Consider the following 23148-nt stretch of genomic DNA (forward strand, 5'->3'; position numbering starts at 1 on the left):
TCCCCAACAACACACCCTTCCTTCCTTCAACTGCATCTTAAATAGGGGTCAGATCTATTCAAATCACAATCAGTCATATTGTTACCCATTTGACAGGATAAACTTTTACAGAATCAGAAAACAAGTTTGATCATCAATCTTTTCCTTGTCATTGCTGATCACCCCTCCACCTCCCTTCAGATCTACTTTATATAGGCTGCTGTTTAGCTGTTTTATGTAGTGTTCTGTTGTGGCAGGATACAGTTTCCACAGATGAAGAGGATGATGAAGTAAATGCAGACCAGCATGCCGGGAAAGGATGGTCCACCGTACGCCATGATACCATCATACATCACAGAGTTCCAGTCCTCTCCTGTTAGGATCTGTGGAGAAAGAAATACATGGAATAGAAATCTCATCTGCATAAAAAATTCTTGATTTTCATAGGAAAGAAGTCTTAATCTTATGACAATGACATACTACATTTCATTGGAAGACTCATACAAGATTAAATGACTCAGAAACTTTTTTGTCCTGTACAAATGGACAAGACAAAGACCATAATTTCATGGACACAAGCTGAGATTGGAAGAGAAAACACAGGAGGGAAAACAAGGTGCAGACCAGGAACATTTGCAGTATCATTACCTGAAACACAGTGAGCAGAGACTGGGGAAAGTTGTCAAAGGTGCTGCGTCGGGTCTCGTCGAAGTTGAATTTCCCCCCAAAGAGCTGCATGCCGAGGAGGGAGAAGATGATGATGAAGAGGAAGAGCAGGAGCAGCAGGGAAGCGATGGAACGAACAGAGTTTAGCAGGGAGGCCACCAGGTTGGACAGGGAGTTCCAGTATCTGTGAGACAGACGTCCAGTTAATATGTGTGCAGAAATAAACTTCAGAAACACACACTATACTTGACTATGAGTCCCAGCTTGTTTCCCCTATTTCCTCTCTGTTGAGTGCAGGATCATGCATCCTGAGCACATAAGGGTAATATAATAGTCGCTATTGTCTTTCATTGTCCAGCACTGCAGTTTGTGACTTTCAAACGTGTGGGATATACACTATTTGTCAATAAAACTTTGCTCAATCATTTTTAATAGTAAAAATGTCTATATTAACCTGGTTATTTTGAAGATTCGCAGCAAGCGTACACAACGTAACACAGAGATGCCGAGAGGAGACATGATCTTGGTTTCCACCAGAATGGTCTCAAGAATTCCTCCACATACTACGAAGCTGTCGAAGCGATTGAAGAGCGAAACAAAGTACGCCTGTGGAGAGTTAATAGAGAAGTGAAATTTAAGGCAGCAAGTAGATGAGAATGAAGACAGGAGTTTACACTTCTCTTGACAATAAAAATACAATCTTTTCCCATATAACTAACTTATTGTGAGAAAAATATTACTATTTTTTAATATTAATATTGTTACTGTTAGCCACTTACCTGCAGACCCAGACTGTACATCTTCAACAGCATCTCACCAGTGAAGAGTGCTAGCAACACCTTGTTGGCTATGTCTGAGGAGGAGGAAAGAAAGGACAGAAAGATGGACGGTGAATAATTTAACTACGATCAGAATGAGAGCAGGTGTGTCAGTGTTTAGTGTACCTGAATGTATGTGTATATGGGCGTGTTTATGTACCTTGTACATCGGTTAACCACTGAGGCTGCTGGTGATGTTCAGAGGCGATGGTCAGAGTGTTGAGGAAAACCAGGAAGATGACCAGCCAATAGAAAACCTGTGATTTGACCGCTGCCCGGCACTTCCTCCTACACAGCCTGTTCCACCTCCGAGAGTATCGACTGAGGAGGAAGAAGCAGAGATTGAGAGAGAGAGATGGAGAGGTGAGGAAAGATGGGAGAGAGAAGAGGTAGGGGAAAGGAGAGACGTGGGAATAGAAAGAAAGAGAGGCAGGAAGGTCAAAGACAGAAGGGAAGATGGAGAGAGAGGGTGAGGAGCAGAGGGGCAGACGAGGGAGAAAAGAAAGAGGAAGAGCGAGGGCCCATGAGAGAGGAAATAAGAAAAAACAAGAATGATCAACGGAAACAAGTGAGGAAGAGAGTGAAAAACAAACAGGCGGAGGAGAAAGAAGAAAAAGAAAGAGTCAATTAGTCTGTCTACAGAGTGGTGACGACATCACCCCATGGCCCGTGGTCGTCTGTTGTTTGAGAGCAGAGCTGCGGAACAGTTAGTCATCCTCAAAGACGTTTCACACCAAGGAAAAGCCAGTATGAAGAGCTTTGTTGCAGAATGAGATATGCACCATTTGAGAAAAAAATGAATGCTTATTCTAACAAAATGATTGAAGGCACAAATTTAAACTGAAATGTGTTATATTGTGATTCACGCTTCAAGGGAAGTGGTTCATTTTGTGTAGAAAACATATTTTTTTTTCTTTTTAGACAATTCAACATGTTGCTCGGTGTTGTACTGTACACAAGGTCACTTTTGCACTTTTCTTGCTCTCTTCAGTTAAAAATAAAAGTTATTGTTTCTGGTAATTGCCAGCTTCACACCTCGCAGCCATATCTACAGCATGTGAACCAGTCCACTCAAAGGGTCATGCCTTTTTTTTTTTACCTACGCCCATGTACAGATGATTGGACAACTGAATTTTCATAATTGCCTTTTTGGAATAATGTCAGTGAGAGAAATGAAACAACTGAAGACAATCAACCTTGTTTTTGTTCTAATCATGAAGAAGCAGAGAAGCATGAACCTCACTTTATACTTTTACATGTTTGTGTGACATGCGTCACCATGGACACTGAGGGAGTGGTTTTGCAGTAAGTTAGGAAGAGTATGTATTTATCAGACTGTGGTAGAAAATTACTGATGTATGTGTAAAATTGCTGAATCACTGTTAAATCATCTGTTGCAAGACTAAAAAGGGGCCTTGCAACCTTTGACGTGAGAGAAGGTTCAAACTGTCCAGTCATAAAAATTAGAAGACCTTGAGGTGTCTCGGTTTCTTGAGATATGCTTGTTGGAAACTGACTGGATTTTGGTGTTTAGAGAAGAAGACATGATAGCAAAGAAGAGCCACACACGCCCCTCCCTCTGGGTATAACCAGGCTAGTGGAAGAGCTGTTGTCAAGCTGACACTGTACTGTATTTGATGTGTTGAGTTGGCTTCCTGGCACCAGTACTGTAATAAAGTACCTTCTTGTAAGACAAGGCCACGACTGCCCTGATCAAGTATCTCTCTTTTACTGTTGTGGGTGTCTATGCATTATTTGTACTTGACCCCTTTCTCCACCCTACAACCTACTTGACCTGCTTGCAAGGAGATTTGGCATGTAATGTAACTGGAAGGCTTCTTTCAAACAGATCAACACAGCTCACCAGGAAGTGTTCTCCCTCTCTGCCTATACAAAATTCATGTCTCACTAGTCTTCTGTTTGAGAGTGTGTGAGTCAGTTATGGCACACAGCGGCTTTTGCCATGATGCACACACTGAATGTTACATGAGATACAACACAACACAAGCGGACATGCATTCTTACAATAAAATACATGTCAATTTTAATGTCTGTGACTGTAATATTCGCTTTCTTGCCGAGAGTTCAAGTCAGTCAAATTCACTCTCATGTCTGTCTGTTATATATGAATCTACAGTTGGCATCTGGTTAGTTTAGTTTAGCATAAAGACTGGAAACAGGGGGGCACAGCTAGCCTGGCTCTGTCCAAAGGTAACAAAATCCTTCCTCCTGGAGACTCCAGGAAGTTATTTCGCCCAGCAAAGAAATAGACTTGCAAAGACAGACTACCTGTTTCCCCCCATTTCCAGTCTTTGTGCTAAGCTAAGCTAACTGGCGGCTGACTGTTGATTCATACTTAATATACAAACATGAGAGTGGTATTGATCTTCTCATCTAACTCTTGGGAAGAAAGGAAGTAAGTGTGTTTCCCAAAAACTTGAAGTATTCCTTTAAAGGGCAAGGCTGTCTATTGCTATGTCAGTTTGTCTGTGTTTCTTGTGCACACCTGTACACAAGCACACACATCCAGCGACCATACAGATACCACAGCAGGAGAGGACTATGGTAAACAACATGTACTAACCTGAACTTGGATTTGGAGATCCTATTTCTGGAACACAGAAAACAGAATGGATTATACACACACACATAACACACATATAGACAGGTACACAACATGAAAGGGGTGATTTGAGATGGATAAAGGGGAATAGCTTCCTCATTATCACAAATGCCTTAGCAAATATGTTCCTTGATCAACTCAGTTGTGTGCATCTGGTATTTCTTGCACATTTGAGATGCAACTACCTTGTATCACCAAGCAAACATTTGCTAGTTTAGTTTCTCTGCAGAACTGAATGGACATTATTATGATCACCCAACTTTTCTTTTGAACAAATCACCCCCTGCAAACATGTATACAGTGGCATCCAGTCAAAAGAAAAAATTCTGTAACTTTAGATTTCCTCCAATCAGCCCTGGTGTGAACAAACACAATTCATTAATAGAAAAATGTCTGTTGATTGTTCACCACTGTAACAGCAAAAGGTACATACATAAAGTACTGAGGACAAGAGATTATGGAAGACATTGTCTCTGGAAAGAGAAAAGAAGAGAGGAGAAAACAAGAGAAGAAGACAGAGGAGAAGAGAAATTCCCACTGTGGGAAATTTCCGAATTGACAACATATCAAATGATTTCAGTCTGTTAAGTTCATATAAAATGATTTAAAGTCACACACCAACCACATTACAGGCTGGTTGTTCAATGATAACCAAACCCAAAGCTCAAAATAGTACAAATGTTTGGTTAATGGGTGAATGGTTGATGGTATACTGGTTACGGCTCCCTTTGTTGCATTTAAATTGATTAAATTCTATATTCGTTTTGAAAATAATTACACGAATCAAAAAAGAAAGTAGTAGTATGACATATTGTAGTGAAAACAATATAGTGAAGGCAGTTGTTGTGAGCAACTGTGTACTGATTCTGAGTCTGTAAAAGCAGATGAATTGACTGACCCGCTGACTGACTGGCTGACTGACTGGCTGACTGACCGAAGCAATGAAATGACTCACTGACTGACTGAATGAAAGAATAAAATGACTGACTGGCTGGATATGGAGGCTGACAGTACACACGTCTCGTCTCTCCATGTGTCCGTCTCGATTATGAGATCAGCGGGCGCCGAAGTAGCTCCTACCCCGAGGTCTGTCTCCATAGCAATGTGAAGAAAAACTGACAAACACTGAAAGTCTCAAGTTTTATCTCCATAATAGTGTGAGCAAATGCCCCTAGCCAAACTTGCAGTCTCACAGAAAAGGGTGAGGGCTCGCATTTCCAGTCTTGGCAAGGTTTAATATTAATTTGGTCAGGAAGCCACTTAAGTAAGATTCAAAATTGCATGTATAAATTCTGGATCTCCTTTGTGGATAATAAAAGGGGAAATTGATGCTGTACACCTACATATTTTTATGAGAAAATATTCTATTAATCAATAAATCCAGAATGTATTGGAAGCACTACTATATAGCGTGACATAAGCATCTGGACTGATGCAAATAGCTCATTTGTAGGTGACGAAATGATGGTTTAACGATAACTTCAGAAGACTCAGATATGACTATGATAGATATGACATATCATTTGTTTTGAGCTGTTTTGGTCTGACAGGAGACAAATTAACACAAACAACATAACAAAGACAAAGCAACAGATGGACAGCAAGAGTACAGATAAACAACAGTGTGCCATCCAAGTGTGCCTCCTGGCTTTACTGTTTCTCTGGTCAAGAGTGTTTTTGATTCAGTTTGATTTCACCTCTAAATTGTATATTTTATACTGTAACCTTCTCTATTCTTTTCTATTCAATTCACTGTGATGAACAGTTTTGCATGTAGGTGTGTTTGCTTGTGTGTGCTGCAGTGGGCCCGCTGGGGTCACGGCTCCTGTGTGGCCTTGTGTCTAAGAAAGAAAGCAACGCACTTGTTTGAATAATGTAAAAAATGAAAGGAGAGGGGGGAGCAGGAGCGAGTGAGTCAGCTGTTCGTGAGCTCCCACAGGGGAGGAGGAAAGCACTTCACCAACAAACACACGGAGGAGAGAGGGAGAGAGAGGAAGAGAGAGAGACCAGAAACCGAGAGAAGAAAAGGAAATAAAACTGGATTACTAATAGATGAGATGGAGCCATGAAAGATGTCCTGCTTTTCTACTTTCTGTGAAGTCCCAAATGACGGTCAAGCTTTCTTTGTACCACATAAGTCAACGGGCACTTTGACCTCACGAAATGGGCTTCTTCTTTCATTTCTTCTTCTGTTAATGAATTTATATATTGCCTTCAGTAAAGAACAATGTCACGGACCTACTCTGTGACAGGTAAAACTGAAGTAACAACAGATGTTGTTTGTTGTGATTTGAAAAATCAGTCATTCAAATTCTTATATTTTTCACATTTCAAGGTTCTGTCACACTGTGATGAATGAAACCTTTTCATAACCCAGCTGGATAAACTTAAAAAACAGACAGAGTGTATAAACTATAAACCTGAAAAATGTTTTCCCCTGAAAGCAATATTTATATTTAATATCATAAATGAGCCCAAAAGTAAGATTAAAAACATTTTCATTTTCATTTTCAACCCGTCTTAGAACCAACGTCAGACTTCATGTGGTTGTTTAGTTGTCGTATACTGCAAAAAATATTAAGGCACGTGGTTTATGCAGGATTAATTCCTCTTAGCCTGACCTGTGCCTCATCAAGGTCACAGACTTTTTGTCATTTTATTGGCTGTGAAAATGAAAAAGACCGCCTCTGGTCCTCTGTTTAGTTGTGTCTTCAGATCCACCCAAGTTCTCCTTATCAAAATTTGATTAGCTTGGAGTATGAAGACAACCCACCATTACTCTGCTCTCCTCTAACCAGCGTTAGTGCATGCATTCTTCCAAACCTCTGCGAGCTTGATGAGACTGAGGTCTGGCTTTGTGAGATCAGGGAGGGATAGAGGCAGGCTGAGCCACTTGTACCATGGCTAACACTGAAGAGCTAATACAGGAGAGACGCAGGACAGAGCTCATCCTTGGGATTGACAGAAGGTGACGGAGAGAGCTGAGGGATAGAGGGAGGAGAAGAGGAGTGTGTGAGAGAGGGTGAGGTACTTACGCTAACCGGGTACAGCAGGTCTCCCCCTCCGCGTCTCCCCCGGGGACGTTGTCTGTGTTGACTGATTCATTCTCACTGGCTGGCATGCTCACTGAGAGACAGAGAGGAGCAGAGAAAAGGAGATGACAGATGTAGAAAGAAAGACAGAGAAAGATGAATTAACAGGACAGGGAAATTCTTAGGCTGGTTTTTACTGTATTGCTTGCTCTAAACTTTTCAAATGCACCACTATACCCACACTTGAAAGCTATACATCCAGTTCTGGGACACTGGGTCAAACACTGTTAAATCAATCAGATTTCTATAAGATTATTACTATAATCTCTTATAAAATTATAAATATTTCCACTGATTGCCTATATTAATTACTAACTAAGTTGCCATACTAGTAATATTTACCAGTTAGGGATCCTGGGACACAACCTCTGCAACAGCTATTAGGATGGATTTCAACTTCTAAGCTGAGGGATTTCTTAACTCTGGGTAATTAAATCTTAACAAAACCCTTTTGTGGTTTTATAGCTCATGGAGATTTAAAGAAAAAACATGCTGTAGATTTTGGTCTTTGGTCTGCAAACGTTGCGGGGGATGTTGGAGCTTAATTGCAGCCAAGGTTTTGAAAAAACCTTGAAATGCTTTTTATTCTCTTCTCAACTTTAATCAAGCTGTGAGCGCTTTGGTAGGATTTATGTAAACGCAAACATCTGAAAATTAACTCCCTGCTATAAATATTTTTTTGCAGATGTGTAAACAGGTAGAAAGCTCAGTGAGCCCCATCTTTCTTTGTTTGTAAAGCCACAAGGAGACTGCAAATGTGTCACTTTGTCCTTATTTAACGACAAGTGTAATGATGTGTAAAGATGGGATGATGAATACCGGGAAGATGGAGGCAGACTGCTGTAGAGGAAGGACAGGAGTAATATGAATTGGCAGTTAAGGATGAAAAAGTGTTAAAGAGGTAAAAGAGGGAGAACAAACTGGAAAAATAGAGAAGAGGGGTTGTGGGGAGGGAGTGATGGAAGCATCAAGGGAGGTATGGAAGGAGGGATAGAAAAAAAAGGGATGAATGCAGGGATGGCTGGTTGAGAGACTGATATGAAGTGATACATTGCTTTTTATTGCTTCTGTCAGTCTTTGCCTGCCTGCGGGAATGAGCTGCGTTCCCCTCACTGTCACCTCAAACACTTATTGTAACACCCTCTGGGTACCAGAGTCTGATATTGCATATGAATCTCAATGCCTCTTGCGTTACAGTAAGATATCCACTATTACAAAAAAGCAAAACCTACTCTTGCAAAACGACTCTTAGCAGGAAACCAAGGAACATGATCAGCACTTAAGATGAGAGTGCATTTAAAAAAACGTAATAATCATAATTTTGACTTGAATTATCTTTGCTTGCCATGCAATTGTGCAGATTTGCTAATGGGAAATGTGAACCTGTAGCTTATGTACGGTAATAACGCAATGCCAAACGAATAGGTAAAGCAAAGAAGAGCAAGCAAGCGAAGTCTCTCTCAGCATGAAGTCGGTGATCCCAAGCTAAAGGGGGCTGCAGTCACTAAGCCAGTTCTCAGTCCTGAGTAGAAACATAAAAACTAGAAAAAAGTATCCAGTTTTGACAATGGCAATAGAATCTTTTTGTAAGCCAACCTAGTTCCAAAAGATCTTCATATGATAAATAACATTTGCATCATTCCTAAGTTAAAAAAAAAAAGTTAAAAACAACTGTATCTTTTATTTTGATGTTTTATATCATGAGCTGGCTTGTAAGCACTTAGCTAACATAACACATCAAAGTAAGCTACAGAGTGAACAGTGCCACATGGTTGGTGATGGATAAACTCTGTGTTGCAGAGATCAGGATGGTCTCTCTGAACATTAAGGCCTCTGCTGTGAACACGCTGTATGTTCCCTCACCTCGACACGTGCCACCTGCTGCTATGCTACTTAGTTAAAAGCACTCGGGGCCCTCCAGTCTCTCCCGAGGCTAAAGCCTTTCAAATATAAAACCAGCCTGGCGCGTTCTCCTCAATGGAGCTCTGAACTAGTTTAATACCTATTGTTAGAGTAAACCCCAAAGACCTGAGACACAGAGAGAAGGAAAAGGAAGGAATAGGAACAAGGAGCATGGGAGGGAAAGAAATGGAAGGAGGGAGAAAGGGAATGAGAAGACAGGGAAGGGTCACTCTTATTCAACACAAAAGAGGGATTCATTCATTCGTACCAATGCTGGCATGTGTGAATGTGTTAAAACATTAAATAATAGCACTGAAAATAACCAAACTCCAACAAAATGTATTGAACTAAGTGATGATAAAGATGAGTCAACACAGTAGTCTTTGGGGAAAAAAAGTGTGTCTGTGTGCTAGAGGCTGGATCTGTTTTGTGTCTGTGTCAACATATTGAAATAGAGCTTAAGTTAGATATCAATCGTCCATGCCATCATGTCCAGAAGTCATTTTCAGATATTTCAGGTGGTCCAAATTTCCAATAACAAACCCCAAACTGACCAAAAATGATGTTCAAATCCTAGTCTAAACATTCGGAACATGAGGTTTTTCATGCAGTCTTAATTTAATACAATAATGTTATATTTTGAATTTTAGTCTTAGTTTTTTTCTCACTAGGCAATTGAGTACCAGTATCTAACAATATGGCAAGTGCCTGGTGAAAATGATAAAAAGGCTAAAATTCAATTCTATTTCTCCATTATCTGTTATTATCAGAGTTAGCATGGCTACTAACAATGCAAGGGGAGGTTTAGGGAAAGGAATCTGAAACAACAAGGAGAGGACTATGACATCACAAATGTTTTTAGTTGTCATGTGCAGTTTGTAAAAGGCACTCCAGTGATTTTCTGTGATGACAGTGTCCTCTTTTTTTTTTTTTCAGAAAAGTCAGGCAGATGTGAACGGTTTCCTTTCCTACGAACCTATAAAGGCAAACAGTGGCTGCATCTCAACACAGAAATTATGTTCCCTCTTCTTATCTCCTAATTCCCTGTACTGATAGTTATTGCATTTTCAATTATACGTAATTAAAAGTTCAGGGCCATGAAACATGGTAAAGGTATTAATGCAATGAAGACATGCAATATTGCCAGCAGCAGGGACAGTAATTGGTGGCAAACAAGTCTACACAGCAAGATAATATGTATATGGCCTTGAGATTAGATTATTATCCAATGAAAGGTGTACAAAAGGGGTGAGAAAGACAATGAGAATAAACTACTTTACGGTGTTGAGAGGTAGCCACTGCCCCCTTTTAGCTTTGAAGCTCTGGAGGGGGCAGAAACATATGCTTACTCCAATGCAGAGGGAGAGAATAGGAGAAGAAGAGGAAGAGGAGAGGAGAGGAGAGGGTGCAGTTCGCTTGCATGTCTAGAATCACGTTTCCAGTAAATCTTTAACTAGTGTTTGACCATGCAGACAGACGCACACGCCTTACGAAGGAAAGCCGCATTTTTCTTCACGGCTCCACGCAGAGACTGAAAACGATGGCTCTTACCTGGGGATAGAGAGCACGGCTCAGCAAGACAAACACACACACGTATGGATACACACAAATAGGCACTCACAATCTGCACAAATGCGGAAATGCACACAAACTGTAAATTCGAACACAAATAATCACATGTACTCGTGCTGGCTCAGATGCCATACAATACACAATCTGTTGCAAAGAAACATGATTGCCTCTACAAAAATGACATTCCCTCTTTACAGTCACACCTCATTTCATTACTCCAGCTATGACTATAATTTGAAATGTATTACTAGCATAACTGGCAAGAAGGCATTACTGCCTTTTTCTCTCTTGTACCATTTAATCTTATTTCATTGCCACACTTTGCCATCATATCTGAACTAGAACCTTCTCATTCTCTAAGGTAAAAAGACATTAAAGAACAGAAAGGAAAACAAAGAGAGAAACAGAAAGAGGGGGACAAAGAATTCATTGGGAGGATTCATATTCTAGAGAGTTAAAACAGTCAACATTCAAAATGTTGTGTTATTTTCACTGAGAACTACACCGTACAATGCATGTCCATCCTATTCTCCTTCCTCTTGGCCAACACAACAGCTATTGTTTTGTGTCCACTTCACCCCTTCCTCTCACACCATTTACATCATTGTGAGCCTGTGCATTCATCAGCATGCTCCTCCATACTGGAGTCATTCTATTGTTGAATTCTGCTCATTTTTCCAGTGATTCAGATGTGATTGTCCAAGCATACTTCTACAGTAGCAGAAAAAAACGACACACACAGACATGAAACACACAATATACACCTAAACAGCTACACACACATGCACTTGTACAGTAATCATACAGGTATCTATTCAAATTTACAAATCACTGCACAAGGATCGTTTAAGCTTTGATTAAACTGCAGATGATAACGACAAATGAAAACCGACTTCTTGGGTACCACCATATTCAAAAGCATGCACAAACAAAACAGACCTCACAAATACATGTGAACCCTCCAATGTACTCTTAAGGAACCGAACCAAAGCAATCATACTATGAAATTTTAATATAAACACATGCCTGACTACAACAAACACACACAACGCACACATACCATCCCGAGAGTCAGCAGAGTGACTGAACCAGGCAAGCTTACTGGCCGTCTTACCCAGGTGGCCTGGAGACACTCCTACCACAGACAGCAGTGACAGGATGCCAAAACAAGACGTCAGCATGCAAGAACAAGATGGCTGAGGGTGAAAGCATGCAGGACACACACACACACACACACACACACATACACTATTCCCCTGAGATGACAGGATACACAAATGAGCAAAGGAAACACGTCATGTGATACATACACATAAATCAATAAAGAACTAACACACCATATATAACACATCGCATATCATCATCATGTGTGTGTTTGTGTGTGTATGTATGTGTGTGTGCATGTGTAAATGCGTTGATCATGATCACAAATGATAACCTCCATATTTTAGAGGCTCTTGATGCATGCACAGTCACTAATACTGTCACTAAAAACAGTGAAAATCCATATAGTGAATGACATCTACTACTCTCTGTCACCCAAACAACCACACACACACACACACACACACACACACACACACAATATAGATATTTGTCTACACACATCACATCATACATCAATATTATGCCCCTGTAGCTCTTCATATAAAGATGGGACAATAGGTAGACAACTAGAAAGGTGTGTGTGGTCTCTATAAAGTGTGTGGTCACTAGTGTGACTCGTTCATGATGAAATCCCATCTGTTCGCTGTCCCAGATACCCTATCTGTCTCTATTTTTCACATCTCTATCCCTCTTTTATATCTCAACTCTCTCTACTATCTTCTTCTATCTCTATTCTTTAAGTCTCCTATCCTTTCTTAGCACATGCATATGTGTGGGTGCGTGGACTAGTCTATGCAAAATGTCCTGGGCAGCAGGGACAAACTGCCCTCATTCATCTTCCCAGAGGAGGATCCATCCATGGAGGAGAGAGGCAGGCAGAGCAATAATAGAGCGAGTGACTTGATTTTTTCAACTTCACAAACAGATGGATGATTGATCTTTCTGATGGAGAATTTTAGATCATATGAATCAATCATTTTGTCAGATCATCTAAATCTAATGGCCTAAGTTATACCGCTTTGTGAAAGCAATGGACTGAATCTTGCACCTGACTGATACCCACAGTTTTAGTACAAGTAAATTGTCAATTTCTATGGTAAATTTATTTGATTTTAGTAAGAGTCATATGTATTGGTTTATATCGCACTAGAGTGAATCAAGCACTAAAACATTCTGTCTTGTTTTCCCCTACAACTAACTACATAATATCAGTGATGCAGAATTTGTCAAACTTAAAGGAAAGAAGCATCTCAATATTGTGATGTGACATTTTACAAAATTGGCCCAATTGGGGGGCCACATACTGCATTTGTTTGTTTATTAATGTGCCAATATCCCAGACACTGCTGACACACTGATTGGCCCAGGGGAGCACAACGGTAACAGGTGAAAACAAGCCGATTTGTTGCAGATTAGTCACAGGGGTGTTGTGCCTTATTTTCATGTAAATTGGGTCATTGCTCATTTGACCATGTTAATTTCTCGAGATTCACTGAAAGATTAGATCATCATCTTTTTCCTTTCTTTCTTCTTCCCTTGGCAGTCATCAGTGTTTCTCAGAATGAGCCACAGTGCTTTGTGGAAGATGAGCACGCTGTGTGCAGAATATATACAGAACGAATGCTCTGCCTCTGCATATTTAGTCCTCATCATTCATTCATTCATCATCAATGTGAACAAGCTGAGCTCCAAGCCTTTATAAAATACTTCACAGTACATACTTTACATACTGAACAGTACATGCACAAAAGTAGTATAGACACACTTTTCATCAAATCCTTGCCTCTCTTTCTCACCATCCCTCTCTCAAGTCCTATATATCTTCTCTGAGACCAAACCTCCAGGTCAAAAGAGGCCAGTGATCTCCTCTTCCTCCCCAGGAAATGTAGCTCAGTTCTGGGGATACATGTGCCATGTGTGGCAGTTGTGGAGCAATACAGGGTGCTAATTTATGTGTATAAAAGTACACACATTCCTAAGGGTGTATACCTACAGTATGTGTATGTGTGAGTATGCATAAGTGAGTGTGTTTGTTGTGTATGTGAGTGTGTGCCCAGAGGCTATTAGCTGCAGTCTGACACATTCCACTAATATCTAAACAGGTTTTAAACCTCAAGAGGCAAGCAGACAATATTAACATCTTCTCAGCCTGTCAGTCAGTCACTCTGTCAGTAAGTCAGTTGTTCATTCACTGACTATGAGCCTCACTACTCACTACTTACAGACCAAACTCTAGATTTGACACAAACATATGCACACCCACACAGTTATCCTCACAACTTCTTGTTGCACTAAGCACAAAATATATTCAGATATACACACAATCGTTCCAACCTGCCTTTCTCACATCTTAGTCTACCCAAAATACAGAAAATCCTAACTGCCAATACTACCACACAACAATTCATGAATAACATGCACATAAGCGTAGTCATCTTCATGGCAAACTGCAGTAAGCAAAAAGATCGTCACTCCCTCTTGGCCTATTTTACTGTTTAAAACACACACACACACTGTAGTACTCACGATTTCTGGGTTTGTCATCTTCCATGCCCTCCTCTTCATTCTCTGGGTCGATATCTTCAGCCTGAGTGATCCAGTCTAAATAGCCCTATATTCACACACACATATACACACACAGACAAAGAAAATACTGATTGGTTAGCAGGAATGAAAGCAGCCTGAAAGACCAAACTGGCATGCATGTTGTAACTAAAAGTTCTTTGTAAATAAAGTTTGCTGTGCTTTCGTTCAATATTTAATAAAGTCGCAATAACCATGAAAAGATGTTGTCTTAATTCTTATCTAACTCTACATATCTTGTGGTCTTGCTTGAATTTTTAACAGTGAATTTCAAGCACCTTTTTGAAAGCCTGACAGCAATATACAGTGAATCTTAGTGGCAGGTGAAGACTGTTACATCCTCTTTCAAAAAGGGCCTCAATTAAACATGCACAGAGAGAACGACCCACCTTGAGGTCCTCCTCCAGTTGCTGTTTTTCTCTGAGTTTCTGGAAGTCACCACGTGCCTTGGCCTTCTCCCTCTCCTTGGAAAACTCTCTGGGAGGAGGGGAGCAGGATGGAGGGAAGACAGTTGGGGGGGTAGAGAGAGGGATAGAGAAAGACCAGAAACAGAGGGAGGGAGGAAAAAATCTGAAAATCTAGACTGAGGGTTGCAAAACAAATCATGTGACAATACAGAACATTATACAGTACTTCAGAACAGGAAGGAGGGAAAACCTGCTAAAGAGAGAAAACAATTTTAAAGTGAAGAGAGAGAAGGTCTGCCAAGGAGAAAAGGTGTTAGCATGCAAATACAGATGAGAGCACATGAAGACAGACACATTGGAGCTGGATTCCAATTCATCTAGATATAATTTTAAGCAGCCAACAGATATATACAGTTCAATTCAGTTCTGTTTGCCTGATGCGCTGGTGGGAATGTGTGCTATATAATTACGAATAAATGTGATTTAGTCATGATGGGGCCACATTTTGTAATTCAAGCGGATTAGAGCTTCAATGAAAAGTAATCTAATTGGAAAAACTTCTAGGAGTCTGGCTATAAATTCAGTCCCAAAGTGTCCAACAGCTTACAAAATAGTCTTTTAGTTTGTCTCACTACTTATTTCATTTATCTGTATCTGTATCTGTCCCAGGGCAACAGGGCCCCAGGTGCTCCTAGGCCTGCTGGGAGATGTGTTCTGGGTCCACCCCTGGGTCTCCTCCCAGTTGCAATGTGCTTGGTACAACCCCAGAGGGAGGGACAGAGAGGGCACCCCTCACCAGCTGTACCACCTCAGCTTGCTCCTGTCAAAACTGAGGAGAAGTGGCTCCGCACCGAGGTCGTCCTGCGTCACTGAGCTCCTCACCTTTTGTCTGCCATCTCACTCTTTCGGTCACCACTCAGAGATTCTGGCCATAGGTCGCAATGAAGGTAAACAGGTAAACCGAGAGTTTTATTACGTGCCTCAGCTATCTTTTCATATACCATTTGCACTTCTTCATGTAGACTTTTTTTTATTCAAGTGTGTAAATGTAGAATTAACATGAACAATCTATTTACTTTCTAATACTCCTATAACCACTTACTATGGAGGAATCTAATTTATTTTACTTATTCTTATTAATACAGTACGATGCCTGCTTTTTGTCTTGGGATTTGGGATTTTAGGGGTGATGTGGATATATATATATATATATTTATATATGTTAAGAGAGTGTGAAATATTGAAATATTATGATGAAACCTGGTGAAATTACTTTCAGGTGTCGTGACAAAGAATTAAAGAACATTTGATTAAACGCTGCACTTGGGGAAGGTCAAAGTCAGGTTGGAGCCAAAGATGGAGTTTGTACAAAAAAAATGATTTGGATGAGAGCCGACAAGATCTGGGAGGCTTGGGAACATCTGCAGTTAAAAGGTGTACAAATCCACATTTGAAGGTCCATTGACAAGTAAACTTCGCAAGTGCCTCCCTGTCGTGAATATTTTGAATGAGGATATCAATGCAGTCAGTAGAGTTCCCTGCTAGTCAGCTATCTTGCTCTTGCTTGACTTATTTAAAGGTTCATCTGAATATTCTTAATCAGACATTATGCAATCAATACATAGATTTTAATTAAACATGTTGTTTGTTTAGTGTCACTGTTCCCTGGGGAGCAAGAACAAGATCCATAATGAAACTCTATAGATTGTCATGTGTCGTTTTCATAGATTTTCATATCTATATGCAGGAACAGAATTAGAGTGTGTGTCCTGTGTGAAATGATGGAACCTCAGATCAAAACCTACAGACAGCAGACACACACACTCACATACATACACACATGCACGACAGATCAATGAGCATTAGGACAAACTGCTATGGTCTTGCTTGTCAGAGCATTAGCAGGAGACCCAATCCTATTGCTCTGTGTTTGTGTGTGCCAGTGTGTGTCAGTGCAGTTGTGAGAGCAAAACTCATCAAGGCATCACTCTCCTATTCCCATCCTCATCATAACAATTTTTCAGTCCTAAATCATCAGTGAATTCTCTTCTTCCCTCACCTTTTGTTCTCTTTCAAGACAGCCTCTCTCCTCATTCTTTCTGTTTACATGTTAAATCAAAATCCAGACAAACACAGTCACACCCGATGTTTCTGTCTCTGTGTCTGTCGTTCTCCTTCTTCCTGTTAAGCCATTAGTTATTATGCCAATCTGAGACCCACACACACTCCATGGTGGAAGCAGTTGGTTAAAGGTCAGGCTGTGTAGTGTGTTGACAGCATCATTAGTCAGAAGTCAGACAAAGAGTCAGACAGCCAAACCCCCCAAGCTGTTTGGACCAGATAGACCTCTATTATTTTTCCCACAATGCTGCTGTCACATCCCTGTGGGTATCGAGAGTCAGATTCAGGTCAGTCAGTCAGAGGTGAGACACTTCACTCCCCTTAACCTGTTTCCTACCTACCATACAGCGTGTGAAGAAACGCAAATTATACTTCATTGCAAAACTAAAGATTTTAGTAATTTTTTAAATTGGGTTTGGTGGGTGGCCAAAGACCTGGTGGGGTTGAATAACCATAAGCATAAAGACAAGGTTATGGTTAACGTTTTAATGTATTCTCAAAAGCTGACACCCAGCAGCAAGCTGCAAAGTACTTGTCAATATCCTTGCAGTGTTCTGCAAACACAACTTTCATTTGGCGTAATATTAGGCTGTGCCCACATGGGAGCCTGAATTTATACCGCTGGCTTATGTTACACTTTATTCTAAATTGAGATGACAGTGTTTTCTACCATCCCAGCAGTACTGAGAACAGAGCATTTTATGATAGTAATAGTGCTATTCTATAGAAGCAACACTGTAGAGTTGTATAGAGTGAGACACATTAAAATATCACTGTCAGGTTGCACTTTTCCTTGTGCCAGATGTGCTAGTATGTATTGTGTTTCTACAATACTCTTCAAATGATCTTATTTATTATTATTAAAACACATTCCTGTACTTCTTTGTCCAGTACTTAAACATCATCCACAATCAGCAAGAAGTAGACATAAAGAAAGAAAGCAAAGCTTTCTAAGAAGAACAGCATGGAGGCATGAAGGAGAGAAAAAGAAGTTAGTCTCAAGTGACCTTTAACCTTGCCCTTACCCGCTCAATACCCCAAGAACCAAGTTTAGCACAAAGAAGGATCCGATGATGATTAAGGTGACAAAATACACCCAGGGCCACTTGTACCCTACTGCATCATTCACCTAGGTGGAGAGTTGGAGGCATGGAGGATTGGGACCAAGGAGAGGAGACAGAAAGGGTGGAGGCAAGGTACAGATGGAGGGAGGAAAAGGAAGGCAAGTAGAGAGGACATTGATAGAGAGGGCAGGGATGAAAGAAAGGAAGGAGCAGGAATGTTAGGAGGGAAGTTCCCAATACAGCAGCTTGCTGCTGTTGGATCCCTGCTGGGATTATAGCGCATTCATAGAATTTGTCAAAGTCACTTAAATGGGTTACATGGCAACGTATTTGGTCAGCTGTATTTAACGTGGATTTGAAAAATCTGAGATGTATTGATATGTACAGAAGGCTATGAATGACCCACATGATAAACAAAACAACTCCTCTGTTAGTGTGAAGAAGCTAAGCGCATGTATTTCTGTGAAAAGGGATGGGTTACAAGTTTAAAAACAGTTTGATTCACTTTAGTTCCCTTGAAATCCACTCATTTCGGGCTTAATCACTGTGGACAGAAGGCATTTTAGTTAGACACTTCAACAGACTGTGCAGCAAGACTCCCATGGACTGGACATCATTATTGTCCTCATGACAAATTACTCTCTCTTTTACTTCTTTCAAAATAAGTTCAATTAAATAATAAAAAAGCCATAAACAGTTTGGTCTATGTTTTAATGAATATTTATGCATGTTTTATTGTTTATTTAATTTAAAAGTTTTATTTTGAGGTGTAACTCATTATTATTGTCATTATTATGACTATTATGGTCATTGTTGTTGTTATAGCCGGTATTTAATCATTATAATGTTTCTAACTCTGATGATCAGATTATCCTTGTAATGTCTTTGTGAACGCTAACAAAAAATAATGTTCCCTATTCAGTGCAACCTTCCATCCCATAATTTCCATCTTTAATGCCATGTTTCCTCTGGACTCAACTCTGTCCTGAGAAGAACCTTTTTTGCCGGTTGTGTTTTCCCTGTTGTGCAAGTTTTTTTAGCGTTCCACCTCCATGGCTGACCTGAGGGGTGAATTATTAATACCCCAGTGTGTCCCTACAGGCCGGGTGGTGCTTGTACTAAAACAGCGTGACTTGGCAGAGCGGGGTAAAACAGCACCCAGCTCGCCTGCTGGAGCGGCATTTATTGAAATAGAACATACAAACAGACACACACACGCAGCACGTGCCTGTACACAAATCTACACAAGCTGTTGGCACATACACAAATGTATAAGCAGATGCATGCTAATTTGAACACGAGACAAACATGTATGCAAACCAACACACAAGACTGCTCTTTAAATGTAGTCGCAATAGAAACAGAGCCTGGACTTAACAAAAACATATAATTTAACTAAGAGAAAGACAGAAAGACAAAAAAGAAAGTTACTTGTGTATGTAATTAAACTTGTTCTGTTCACAGGAGTATGGGGGGTTTGTGTGTGTCCACCTGTCCATCACAGACAGGTTGTGACGTGATGTGGCCCCTTGAGGTCAACTGACATGAACATAACAGATAGACAGAGAGTGCGTCACTGCTTCGCCTGTATGTGAGCACGTGTGTGTTTCTCTCAGGCTTGTGACGAAAGATTGATTGACTGGAACAGAAAGGAGCGAGAGCAGGAGATTTTGCTCAGTTCAGTGATTGTCAGTTCATCTGACTGTAGAAGAAGACTATGAACTTTACAGGACGTCTAGCTCTACATTTACTGGTGGACCGCCGGCGTGAGACTGCTGTTATCATCCTCCTCTTATTTGCGTTTAATTTCTTCTGCGTACCAGCTGACTGAATCTTTTGACATTCAAAATCACCTCAAATCAATAGTCTCCAAACAAAATGCTTAAAATTTATATTCAGGAGAAGATGCAGTTACATATCCAACTTAAAAATTCTTTGTTTACTTAAACAGATATTGCCATGCAAAGTGAACTTTTGCACTTTAAATGTAAGGTCCAGGGAGTCTTGTTGCATGGTCATTTATCACACCCACTACGTACTGTACAGCCACATCACAAACAACACACATACAGACATTTGTACACACATGACAGCAGCACAACCTCTTACCCGCTCAACACCCCCAGAACGAGATTGAGAACGAAAAAGGAGCCGAAGATGACGAGAGAGACAAAATAGACCCATGGCAGCTCATAGCCCATAGCATCCTGCATCTGAGAGAGACAAGAGAAAGAGGAGAGAAGGAGAAGGAGAGAAGAGGAGGTTAATGAGAGGAAAGATAAGGGAGGTGGAAGGAAGTGTGAGATGAGAACAACGGGGAAGGAAGAAGAAATGTGGGAGAAAAAGGATTGAGAAGATTGACATAGAGAGAATAAAGAAATGAGGGAAGTAGAAGTCAAGGACAGAAAGTGTGTTAGAGAGGGACAAAGGAAAAGGAAACAAGAACAGAGCAGTGCATGTTAAAAAGCAGTGTCCTTGCGAAGCAAAAGTGGCAGTATTGTATGATTAAGTGTGTGTATAAAGCCTTTTGTCTGCCTGTTGGAAAGCCGGCGCTTGATGATCCACAATTAAGAACACACTAAACAACACTTAACTGCTTCTGTAACTCAATGTCAAACCATAGCTCTTATTCAGAGTGTGTGTTTACACAGTTACACAATCTTTTCTTGGAAAGGTGGATGGGCCTTTTTGGGAAACACATTTAGATGCTGTGGCTCTACAATCGTTCATATCAACCAATTATATTTTGTTATAGAAGATTTACGGCATGTGACACTAAAAAATCCAAGTGAAATCAATAAAGATGACTTATTTCAGGATATTCAGTTGCAGGGAAATATGCCACACACTCATCTGGATATTGTATTAAGGATTGCTTGAACAGAAACAGATCGTTATATGGGCTGATGTAAATGGAGGATTATGTGGACAAGGTGAGGCCTGGGCAGTTTAGTATCCATGGTTTGATTATAACAGAAATATCAGACTATTAGTCTGCACGTAAATGAAATTGATGCGCTTTTAAACATTAAGAGCAACATTAAGAAAAAATTAAGAGCAAAGTTGAGAGACAGAGGGTGCTTTTGCTACAACAGCAGCAGATGTTGGATGTCATCTATATTCCCCGAAAATGTGAGACCATAAAAAGTATGGAAATGCATAGCCCAAACTAAATGAAAGGCTTGTCTAAATGTTGCAAAATCATTTGTACTTAAACTCCTAATAAATAGGTCTCATTCATAATAAAGAGAGCTAGCTACACAAGCGCTCTCAAAATAAGCAAATTGAACGATTTAACTAATGTGATGTGTGTGTGTGTGTGTGTGTGTGTGTGTGTGTGTACAGGAGGTTGCAGCAGACAGGGTAGTTGCAGGAGGGGTGTAGAGCTAGTAAGCTCTCTGCTCCATGTGCATACAGTACATGCACTCAGACACAGCTTGCGCAAGCACACACGCACACCTGCTTGTATGTACAGTCAGATCCCACACACACGCACACATTAAACGTATTAAATTCAGACAATTACACTGTCACCAAATTGAGATTATGTTAAAAACATCAACCTGTGAAACTGTTAATTTCATTCCTTTTTTTTTATCCGTAAAGACATTTACTAACCTGATGATTCATTCCTTACTTTAGTATTCTGATAGCTAGCCCCAGTTTGTGCCTCTAATGTATTATCCTTACATCTCTGAAAGTTAAGTCACTGGCAATCTTTCAAAAACCTAGAATGTCACTTATCAGTTCTTAACACTGTTGAAGGTATTTTCGTAATCTTCAAAGACTCTTCTATCCATCTGACAGAATGGTCCGCAGCATATAGATTTTTTAATTTAAACAAAAATGGTAGCGGAAAGTGACATACTGTACCTCTAACAAAACGTTTTATCAGGTATATTTATGTATATTATACTTTTATACTTTTATCACTTCTGGCTGCCATCATTTTTGGATTAGGAAATATGATCAATACAGGATAAAAATCATCGAGGTGGACAGAAGATTCTTTGAGGATCCTTTAACATAAATACTGTCATAAATGTGTTAGGTGTTGTTCAACAGCCTTCTGAGGTTATGAAAGAGAAACGGATGCTTAGCAACAGGACCTCAATGTAATAAAAACACATTAAAGGCTCAAATTAGGGCGACCTGATAGCTGGAAATCCGTACAATTTCATCGTATTCTAGCACAGTTAATGTAGAAATTCAGTTGAAAAGTGATTGAAAATCCCCAAAAAACAGTACTCATCTGCACCACATGAGTGCTTTGCAGTGGTGAGACAGACCGCAGTGTGCAGGCATAGAGAGGACCTTTCAGTAAATGCCACGTGAGCACTTACGGCCTATTATCGGGACATCAGCAATATCATAATCTGTGTGTAAAGCCATACCTCCATTGCAGAGGTCTAAATCAAATGCTTTCTCATGAAGGCACATGTGGGAGTTTGATTGAACCTTCCCTAACATTGATTAACAGCACAGACTAATCCATTGGTTTATTTAGCTGGACGGGGCCGCTGCATGCTTCTGGCCATTTACTAAGGGAGGGATTTCGTGTGTTCATATGCCTCTGTGGCTGTGTGTGCGCGCGCGTATGTGTGTTCACTTGACACTTGAATAACGCATTGGGATTCTACACACGTTCCAAATGAATCGGCGCCTTCAATTACACAGTGTATTGTCTGCATCGATTTAGCCTGAGATATGAGCTAACACACACACGCAAACACAATCTGTGTGTGTGTCTCTTTCTCTGTACGCACACCTGCCTTTGTGTTATTGTTTTATATTCTTTTCTCAAAAAGCACTCATGTGGCACTGATGTCACTGACACAGTACAATGGCTACACACACCAAGCCTCATGGCACTCACTTAACACATACACACTTAAAGACACTGTTGTGGTGTCCGGCTCACCCAGTACAGCACGTCCGTCCAGCCCTCCATGGTTATACACTGGAACACCGTCAACATGGCAAAGGCAAAGTTGTCAAAGTTGGTGATGCCGTCGTTTGGACCCTCCCATCCCATTTTGCACTCTGTTCCGTTGTGGTTACAGTGTCGACCGTAAGCTCCGTCAGGTGCACACGGTGCCGGTTTTTCCTCCGCAATGGTGCCTGTGACAAAAGATATAGGAGGAAGAGAGATATTCTTATACTGTATCCGTTTGACCCAAACACAATTGACTCTTGGTGGGAGCAGCTGCGGTT

General features: G+C 40.5%; 1 protein-coding gene across 1 annotated transcript in view; it reads right to left on the reverse strand.

Annotated features, from left to right (window-relative positions):
- Nucleotides 1–23148, reverse strand: part of cacna1c (calcium channel, voltage-dependent, L type, alpha 1C subunit) — a 179217-nt gene that overhangs the window by 33605 nt on the left and 122464 nt on the right. Inside the window, exons 7-19 of the mRNA XM_070929300.1 lie at nt 22856–23064; nt 20044–20147; nt 14732–14819; nt 14286–14370; nt 11713–11787; nt 10563–10631; nt 7122–7212; nt 4048–4074; nt 1624–1784; nt 1425–1498; nt 1100–1251; nt 628–829; nt 242–362 (exon numbers count right to left, since the gene is read on the reverse strand). Coding sequence (XP_070785401.1) covers nt 242–362; nt 628–829; nt 1100–1251; nt 1425–1498; nt 1624–1784; nt 4048–4074; nt 7122–7212; nt 10563–10631; nt 11713–11787; nt 14286–14370; nt 14732–14819; nt 20044–20147; nt 22856–23064 — 1458 coding nt within the window. The remainder of the gene's footprint in view (nt 1–241; nt 363–627; nt 830–1099; nt 1252–1424; nt 1499–1623; nt 1785–4047; nt 4075–7121; nt 7213–10562; nt 10632–11712; nt 11788–14285; nt 14371–14731; nt 14820–20043; nt 20148–22855; nt 23065–23148) is intronic.

This window comes from Enoplosus armatus, chromosome 22 (assembly GCF_043641665.1).
Source record: "Enoplosus armatus isolate fEnoArm2 chromosome 22, fEnoArm2.hap1, whole genome shotgun sequence".
Lineage (NCBI taxonomy): Eukaryota > Metazoa > Chordata > Actinopteri > Centrarchiformes > Enoplosidae > Enoplosus > Enoplosus armatus.